The following is a 9,819-nucleotide window of genomic DNA, read 5'->3' on the forward strand; positions in this document are numbered from 1 at the left end:
GAAGAAAAAGCTTCTCCTTGGAGCTTTATTTTAAGCTTTTTTTTTTAATTTTTGTTTTAAAAAAAAAGTTACTTTTTTTTAAAGAGTTTTTAAAAAAATCATATTTGGCCTGGTTTTTGCTTTTAAAGAGGTAGATAAGTTGAAAAAAATCTAGGCCAAACATGCACTTAATATTTAAGTAAAATATCTATTTGATAATCTTAATAAGTATGGTCACTAATCTTAATATAATAATTAATTAATTACCTTCTATTGACGATTATATTTACTAACATATGGTATTGATTTTTGATAAGAGGATTTGGAATTTCATTTCTTATATTACTTTTTTTAGTACTAATTCTTTTATATACATATAATCATTGTTTACATATGATTTTTTTTTATAAGATTAAAAATTAAGAGGATTGGAATCTATATAGTAGGAAGAAGCAAAATTAAATTTGTAAAGGAAAAGTTATTACCAATGAAAAAAGAAAGAAGAGTATACATTGAATGCAACTATAGATGAAAAAAAGTGCAATATATGGAAATAAAATGTTATCCTCAATTAAGGAATAATCATTCATAATGCAGAATGCCATCATAATTTATCAAATTAGGAATCTAAATGTAATTAAATAGAGAAATCAATATGTGGGGTAGATCCATTATGCCATTTGCTTAGCTCAGGTTGGGCACACCGGAACTGGAACCCTGCAGCTTGGGATTTCTTATTGTTCTCTTCTTTTTTCTTATTATAGGAAGTTATGAGTATGGGATGCAATATCAGGCTGCAGACTTGTATCCCATGTGGCCATGTTGGACCTGGGATGGGATCCTAGGTTTCACTTCAATGACTCAATCCTTTTGTTCCTCTGTTTTTTTTTTTTTTTTGGCTTTTTCAAAGAAACCCACCCTGTAAATATCAATTTTCACGCAAAGCAATAATCAGCACTCAAAAGTGGACAGTCTCCAGGAAACAAAAGGCACAATAATATAGTATTATATAATTATGCTACTGGAATTGTTACAATATTTGGTTTGGTTGATAAAACAAAAGCTGGGTTTGTCCATGGTACGTATCTGAAAGAATTATAGTTTTCCATTTTATCATATTGGTGTTTAACATTATGCAAAAAATTCAAAGCGTCTTATTCTTCTAAAGTCAATCGGATAAATAATGGTTCAAGTGATAGGGCACATGGAGACAGACAAGGTCTCAACGACAAATGATTTGCTGTTCATTGCCAAAGAACAAGGCTTCCATACAATATCAGTCAGTGGCCTGAGTCCTTACCATTAATTTAGCCATTTTAACAGTTTCCTAGACAATCAAGAAAGGATGGAAAAAGGACCAGAAACTGCCACAAGCGAAGGCGTTTAATTTGGTTCGCCAACCTGGGTAGTCAGGACCTCAATACAATCTCAAAGACTAAATGGACATAAAACTCACTTATGGCTACCAACCAGTACCATCAAAGAACTCTCCTCAATCTAATTGATATTTACTGTATACTTATTAGTTCGGCAAATATGTGCCAGCAAACTTCAATAGATAAGCAAATCAGGGTAGAACCTGGCTAAAATAAGCAGGTAGACCCGTCAATCAAAATAAGAAGAGATCGTTTATCCATTATGCACGGTGCTATCCATGGAAAGGATTGAGTCACTCAATCTGCATGCCATCTCCTGATGATCAAAGCAACCCTGTTTCTGTGTCGTTAGACGAGTAGTCCACACCAGAATCACCTAAAAAAGAAACTCATTCATGAGAAAAGTTTAACTCAATCTGGCAAATGAAATCCAGACCCGACAGTCTTAATCTAGGAATGAAATCTTACTGTGGAATGAGTCAGTTGACGACTGCCTTGGTGGTGCACTCCCCTTTATATCTGTAGCAGTTGAATGATAAGAAACAAAAGAAATCGAATACAGTTTATAACAACACATGCATGCACACATGCAGATGCAGATGCTACTACATTTGATTTTAATTGCGGCACATTCTCCCTTTCCCTTCTTTCTTTCTCTAGGCAAGCTAAAAAGACCTATCCTCTAACAGTCAACGGCATCCAGTATGAATAAACTTGGGTCTCCCTTTCTACATTTCCTTCATTCTCCATCTCTTGACTACCCCTTACAAGTCTTCAGAAATGTGCATTAAATTACCTATAATTCCCTTGCTTGTACTTGGATAATGCATTAGTACTTTTAAACATTGTATGAATCATATTGACCCATATAATCGTAACAGACAGCCCTCGTATTTCCAAGTACCATGTAGATCAGAATACTGAAATATTCAGAAGGTGTATTTTACATGAAGAAAGACGAAATCTTCTAGAAAGACCAATTTTAGTATGACTTGGTTGACAACAGGAGGGCAACCATAATTTGACACCACATCAGAATCCATGCGTGGGCCTGGCTTGCCGAAAGACTAAATTTCTTCAAAGATAAATACAGCTGTGACCTTATTGACAGAGCTTATGCAAATAATAAGTGGAATATGACAGTGTCCTCCCATGTGAACATTCGCAATCAGTAACTTAGGTTACTTGAGGATCATGAAATCATGAAATCAAAGTTTTAATGATATGATTTTCAATCACGATATCAAAGATTTGACATAAAAGAAACAGTTTCGATATAAATAAAAAATAAACACAAATAACTAAGAATGTTTTACCGAAAGAATGACGTAACCCTTTGACAGCCTCAAAATTCTTGTATGTATAGCCCACAAAATTAAGATCTTTAGGAGTTAAATGCATCTGCCAGAAAAGTAAGGAACAGTAATGGTGAGTTATGCAAGACAATATTAAGATTGGATGACTTAAGGACATACAAATGCAGTATAAGTCAACAACAGTAAAGATGAGTTACAGGCAGGCCAAGAAACTTCCATCATGATCTTCTTCAACAAAATACAAAATGGTCGCAGCAAAACAATGGTTAAGTTTTTCAAAGTTCAAACTACAGTTAATTGCATTAATAGTCATCCTTACAGTCCTTGGAGAAAAGGTAGGTACCTTCCTTATTGGCCCAGATCCTGTTCTTGCTGGTTTTGGACCTTCCACCTGTGGCAGAGTCAGAAATTTACGTCATCAGTAGGCTCCATATAAACAAAGGCAGAAAACATCTTTTACAGAGCATAAAAAAATAATACTTGTCAAAGATTGAGAAAGTAATTCCTTAAATGTAGTTCTTTGGGCAACAGATCATTTTGTCATCCCTTCTTAAATCATGTTGTTTTATTAAAAAATCAAATTGGTAGAGTCAATCTCCTCAATATTCCTAGAGAGTGTAACTCAATGGCAGATTAGCTTGCTAAGGCTAGAGTAAATCACATTGAGAATTTTGTAGCCTGGATTTGAGTCTAGAATGGCGTTTTCCTTGTAGGTTGATTTTTGTTCCATTAACTGTGAGGCAACAAAGCTGATATTCAAGGATGAAATTGGCTGCTTTTTTGAGGGATGGCAATTGCAATTACTATGTGCTTTGATGAGTCATCATTTAGAATGTTTGAGAAAATGCCTCTCTGCAATTTCTAATTTTCTTTCAAAGTTGAGTGTGATTTGGTTGTAGTTACGGTTGTTTTCTTGCTATGTGATTGTTTTGGTCTTTGAGACCTAAATAAGTTAATTTTTGTAAAGTTGGGGGTACCAGAGATGGAGTAGTCCTTTTGGGTTGGTTCTTATGGGCTATGTGTTGGGAGCTCTTTTTGTTGAAGTTTGTATTTCAACTCTTTATTAATAAAATTACTTTTGCTTTTCAATTAAAAGATTGGAAAACACCGATATGTCTAATAATAACTTACCTCATCAAATTTCATAAAATTTTGAGTATCAAGATCCCCCTCAACCTGTGGTTTAAATGCTGCCTCCATTTCATAGAGTTTGTCCCATGGAGTATCTTTGAACCAAGGATGAGCCTAATTATACCATTGTTAATAGGTGTAAAATAGAACATAATAAAAAGGAAAATGGAGAGTGAATATTTTGATAGTCATAAAACTTACTTTAATTTGGTCTGCTCCTAAAGTACCGAGCCTATGCTCAACATCACAAAGCAACCTACTGATCAAATCCTTTGCTGCAGGTGTAAGCCTTGCCTCATCTGGAAATTTCAAATGATTTTTCCAGTGTACAATCTGGCATGCATTTGACAGCACAGCAATGATAAATAAATAAAAAGAAAAACAAGTATTTGAACCTTTTCTAAGAGGTTAGCGAGCTAAACAATTAATACGAAACACTTAAAATCACTGGCTGACACTTAACATCACATCCTTGCTATACTAACAAAATGAATTGAATTAGTCAAATACGATATATGCTTTAAGACTACCGTCAAGACCACCAAAATGAGAGAAAGAAGCATGAAAATGAAGCAGAAAAGGTATAACGGTGTTACGAAGAGGACCATGTATGCTAAAAGCTAGTTAGAAATCCCATAATTCAGCTCAAAATAGCTGAAAAATTAAATAAAACCAAAACTTTAGAACAGATAAAACCTTTCTGCATGTTGTCACTGGATCATCAGAGTAAAATGGAGGATAACCAACAAGCATTTCATACATGATAGCACCAAGTGACCACCTGCAAGAGGTAAATCAATAAGAATGTATTGAAGGGAAAATGAAATTACCTTATCCATTACGATTACATACAAAGCATATCACGAATATACATAAAAGATTATCTCTATAAAGTTTATCCTGTTATTGCAGTGGGAAAAAGTCTTCAGACAACTCTTTTGCATATCCTACTGCAGCTTACTTTAGATCACTCTCCAACCGTTTTTGCCTGCTAAAATTTGAAAGCTCTTGAAAACAAAAAGTTATATTCATCTTAATTTAAATTGAATTTTCTCATTGCTTTGTTTCTTTGGTCTTTTTCAGACTTCAGTGACATTCAGGCAAGGATAGAACCAACATGTCTTCAACCAAGTTTTCTTGTAACATAATATTTTTGCATTGAAAATTTAACTCCACATTCAATTAAGAACATAAGAAAAAAGCAGATTCAAAATGACAGAAACAAGATGTAAGCATTACAAATCTAATGAGAAAATATCATTCATTCTAAGTCATACCAGTCACACTCTGAGCCATATCCTTTCTTCAGCAATACTTCAGGTGCAATATAATCTGGTGTTCCAACTGTTGAAAATGCCTGCCATTGAAACAGTTAGAGAAAAAAACCTAAGAATAATTGAATATATAACTTGATTCCATCCAAAAAATTTACCAACAAGGATGCAGCCCTCTAACAAGGCATAAAACAACAAAAAAAAAGGGGGAAAGGAATAGTAAATCAGCTTAATCCTAAAGTTCAACTTATCGAATAGCTTGAACAATTTGAAACAAATAGGGCTAGAATTTAGGTTTTAACAACTTTGCAAATTCTTCAACTGATACACTCAATCATCCAAAGGAATTTAAACCTAATTACCCAGCATGTTTTTGCTCCTTTCATAATTCATTGGAACATGCAATTGAATTATTGATGAAATCTTGAAATGATATTTCTCTGGTACAAACACACTCACCATGGCTCCATGCATAGCCACAAAATTCATTTGAATACATTATGATATTACTATCTCTGAGTGTAGATTAAGGAATTCTCTGAAATAAAATCAGTAAGCATGCTTCTTGTATATATGCATGCACGCGTTAGAATGACAGATTTGTAACTTGAGAAAAAGAATATAAAGTTGTACCAGTTTCCTCCTGTTGTGCTGCCAGTGCTGCAATTGTTCAAGGGGATTTTTCCAGCGTCTTCCTCTACCAGATTCAGGGAAGTGCCCATCAACGTCCATTGATTCATTCAAATTCTCATCATCCAGGGTTTCATTTTCATTTATAGCAGATAAATTTCTACAGTCTAGAGGCTTGCAAAGACCAAAGTCAGAGAGCTTCATATGACCATTTTTGTCCAACAGAAGATTGTCGGGTTTAATGTCTCTGGAGGAAGGAAAAAAAAAAAACAAGCACATGTTTCTCAGATGTCGATAATATTCACAGAAGCTACATCAGGTTAAAAAATTACAGTCTCAACTATTATGCCATTTCCTGATATTTCTGTTGGTAATCAACAAAGGTTACCAACCTGTGAATGTAATTATGCCTATGAATAGATTCAATGGCCAGAACACTTTGAGCAATGTAAAATCTAGCCACAGTCTCAGTTAGGGTGTCTTCTCTCATTAGCAAAGTCATCATGTCACCACCAGGCAGATACTCCATGATTAGATACAAATACTCAGTATCTTGAAAAGAATAATAAAGTTTCACAATGAAGTGACTGGCAACTTCAGCGAGCAAATTTCTCTCAGCTCTCACATGTTCAACCTATGTTATATTCACAAAATCTGTGAGTGCAAAGAAATTAAACAGGTAGCATAGAAAAATGTGAGAGAGTTTTCAACAACAAGAAAAATCTAATAGAAAGAAAACTGGAAATGGAGTTTCTCCCAGGTGAAACAAATCATGCTTTGCATGCATAAATTGAAATCAAATGACAAAAGATTTCAGATCTCACCTGTCCCCTGCTAAGCATTTCTGACTTCTTCAACTTTTTCATGGCAAAAATATCACCTGATTTTTTCTCTCGACACAATCTTACCTGCAAACTAATAATAACACATGAGCAGACCAGTACCCTCCCACATTATAGAAGAACATTCAAATTTTTTTTTTAAAATCATAATAATAAATTGAAAGTGATATGAGTAGCACTCAAGCAGGTAAAAGAAAAAGAAAGGCACAGCCCATAATCCGCATGTAATAATTATATGCATAGGCAAAAATGTTTATCTGCTGTCACACACTAGAAAGGATTATCTCTGACGAGGTTGTGATGAACAAAGACTAGGCAAAGAAAACAGAAGGAAACTTGCATCACAGGCATTTTTATCTTAGGAAGGCTAGCACTTAAACTTGAACTCATATGATTGAGATTTATAAAATAGCATAAGAGCATAAAGTATTTCTAATTAGTTACAAATCGAAGAATTTGTACGTTTCCTGGAACTCAAGGTCTTCAATACCAAATCTACACCTCAGTGCATTGAAAAAACTGTGACTTTCGAATTTTCAAGTTATCTCTTCAAAAAGAGGATTGGCATGTCTCATGTCATACTACAAAACTGAAGCATCCAAAGTGTATTTGTTTCAAACTTCATCAACCAGCTCTTCTAGCAATAGCACAACGATCCTACCACAACACTAGCAGTATTGCTACAGGCTAAGATTTGCATAAAGCACCATAAACATGGCATCGTGGATAATTTGATTACAAAAACTCTAAAAAAAAAAAACCATCAGTGAATCAATAACTTCTACCATCAGCCACCTCAATAACCACTGCCTCTAGCTTCACGTACATCACAATTGCTACATTCAAGAATGGTATCACTATCTGTTAGTTGCTTATCATTTATAAATCTGATTTCAAGTGGAATAGGTATTGTGATTATTACTTTTGTTTTCCATTATTTTAATAGAATGTATCATGCTGTAAATCTTGCAATCATTTCCAAATATCACCCCAACATGCTAATTCTTATAAGAAAAGAAGAAAAAAAATAGAAGGGCCAAAGATAATTGTCAAAAGTATGTCCTATGAATACTATCAACAGTTTTTGTATCTCTAACCTCTCCAAAAGCCCCTCTCCCAATAATGGTTAAAAGGTCAAAATCATCAACACAAATCTTGTGCCTTTTAAGCCGCATATAATCTGACTCCTTGCGCTCCAAATCCTTTAGCAGATTGATTTGTTCCTCCTCTGGAACATCTGACGATGCCAACTTCTTTTCTAACACTAAACGCCTGCAGGATACACTAAAATCAAACACCTTACAGTCTAATCTCTTATCAATAACTGTCCTTCCACAAAACTACAATCATCTAAGGTAAATACAAACAATTACAAGGAAAAAAGAAGGAAGAAGCAGAATTAAAATGGTTAAACAAAGAAGAATAAATGCAACACATTATTATTAGCATCACTTTCTGCATAAAGAGAGACTTATATCAAAGAAAGGTTACTCAACAAAGAGCACAGCATCATGGAAGAATGAAATGCAATGACAAAACCATGTGTAGAAAAAACTAATGCCGCTTTATCTGACATTTCTAACTCAAATATCATTTCTCCTTCATATTTAGCTATGCAGTCACACATAAGGGGTGGGCAGATTTGAACTTTGGACCTCCCATGGCCTCAGCCAATTCATATAGCATTGGATAGAGGCCTTGTTTGCAGTTTTAATTCTAATTCCTTCTTTCAGCGCTCCTTCCAGCTGTGTTGTTCAAAGAACAAATGGACTTGCATCATAATGAAAATATGTAATTTTTTCTTGCATTAAAAGTAATTTCTACATTTTTTTTTTGCCCAACCGGCTCATTTGGGAAAAAATACTCAACTTATTACATGGAAAGTGATTAACATTGTCGTGTAGGTTGGGAACTCTGACGAATTGTTTCCATATAAAGGATAGACACAGTTAATTATGACAACTCATAATTTATTAGATTTCAATGCACTTTTCTCTTTATTTCTTTGCAAACTTCTATTAGCATCCAAACACCACAATAGCCTACTTCAAGCAATCAGCTTCATTTTTCTAAAGATAAAACTTATTCACACTTTTTATGTATTTCCCCTTTAATTCTTAAATCCATTTCAGCAATGTACGGCATGATCGTATATATGCAACTCATTTCTACGCCTGAAAGTAAACTGACATTAATTCATTAATTAAGCAAAGCCTTTCTAAAGCAAGTTCTCTTTATTAACTGAAATTTTTTTAACTTTTGAATTCAATAGAATTCCAAAAGTTAAGAAGAAAGAAGTACAACAAAATCACAATTTCACAAGATTGCCAAAACCAATCCCATGCAATCAAAATGCAAAACACATTTCAGCTTCCAATCTAAGACCGGCCATGCAGAAAAACTCAAACCAAAACAAGATCTTCATGAAAAGAAATCCAAGACAACAGATTCAAAGCCATGCAGAAACATTTAACAAATGAATCATGTAGATATGATTAGTATGCAATATAAATACACAAAACATCTTTTTCGCATCTATACCTTTCTTTGCGTTCTTGGATATGTTTCATCTGGGCTTTATAGTGGCTCTCAATGAACTGCTTCGCCGCAGCCACCCTTTCAAGCGTCAAGCTGGTCACCTCCCCTTCCTCTTCTTCCGCCACCTCCCCAGCCATCGGTCCCACCTCGTCCTCCTCTCCTTCCATCTCTTCCTTCTTCTGGTTCTCCATTATACTTATATCCCTCCCTCTCTCTCTCTCTCTCTCTCTCTCTCTCCTCTTTTAAAGACAATAAACTCTCTGCTTCTTTTTTTCTCCTGTGCGTGGTTTTTGGTGATTGTGACAACGAAGCAGGCCAGGAGGATGCCTCAGGTTATTACATGTAGGGGATGAACGAGACCTGAAAAAAACAAAGCTCCCCTTTACCTTCCTTTCAATTCAACAATCCGGCTTGGTTTTTTGACACGTGGTAATTTACAATTGGTTGTGGTCCCACTGACTCGTGGCTTCGACAGTTTGGAACCTGGAAGTTGTCCATATGCGCGGTTCGACACGTAGGATTTTATTAGCGTAGACTGGACAAATTAACGGTCTCGAATTGTCGATGATTCCAACAAATATTAAATCAGATGGGACCCTCTCCGGCCGGGAAATAGCGCATCAAAATGTATGCTGATGTTCGTAACGTGATCAATTGTTCAACTCATCAGACGAAGGAGACTTCGATTTTTGTCTACAAAATGATCAAGCACATGGGACCTACTAAAGTGTTC

The 9,819-nt window shown here is 34.9% G+C and overlaps 1 protein-coding gene across 2 annotated transcripts; it reads right to left on the reverse strand.

Annotated features, from left to right (window-relative positions):
- Nucleotides 1–1,199: 1,199 nt before the first annotated feature.
- LOC18588346 (uncharacterized) lies at nucleotides 1,200–9,463 on the reverse strand. 2 transcript variants are annotated; one of them, XM_018126624.2, is made up of 13 exons: nucleotides 9,090–9,463; nucleotides 7,646–7,820; nucleotides 6,531–6,614; nucleotides 6,099–6,340; nucleotides 5,710–5,953; nucleotides 5,080–5,159; nucleotides 4,499–4,583; nucleotides 4,004–4,135; nucleotides 3,803–3,916; nucleotides 3,015–3,062; nucleotides 2,672–2,756; nucleotides 1,824–1,874; nucleotides 1,200–1,731 (listed from the first exon to the last, which is right to left on the reverse strand). In XM_018126624.2, the coding sequence occupies exons 1-13, from the start codon at nucleotides 9,275–9,277 to the stop codon at nucleotides 1,679–1,681; spliced, it is 1,581 nt and encodes a 526-aa protein (XP_017982113.1). In that variant the 5' UTR covers nucleotides 9,278–9,463; the 3' UTR covers nucleotides 1,200–1,678. The 2 variants fall into 2 exon arrangements, with proteins under 2 accessions (XP_017982113.1, XP_007012755.1); XM_007012693.3 differs by having other exon boundaries at nucleotides 7,646–7,832.
- Between the last annotated feature and the right edge of the window lie 356 nt (nucleotides 9,464–9,819).

This window comes from Theobroma cacao, chromosome 9, assembly GCF_053813885.1.
Source record: "Theobroma cacao isolate CCN51 chromosome 9, ASM5381388v1, whole genome shotgun sequence".
Classification (NCBI taxonomy): Eukaryota; Viridiplantae; Streptophyta; class Magnoliopsida; order Malvales; family Malvaceae; genus Theobroma; species Theobroma cacao.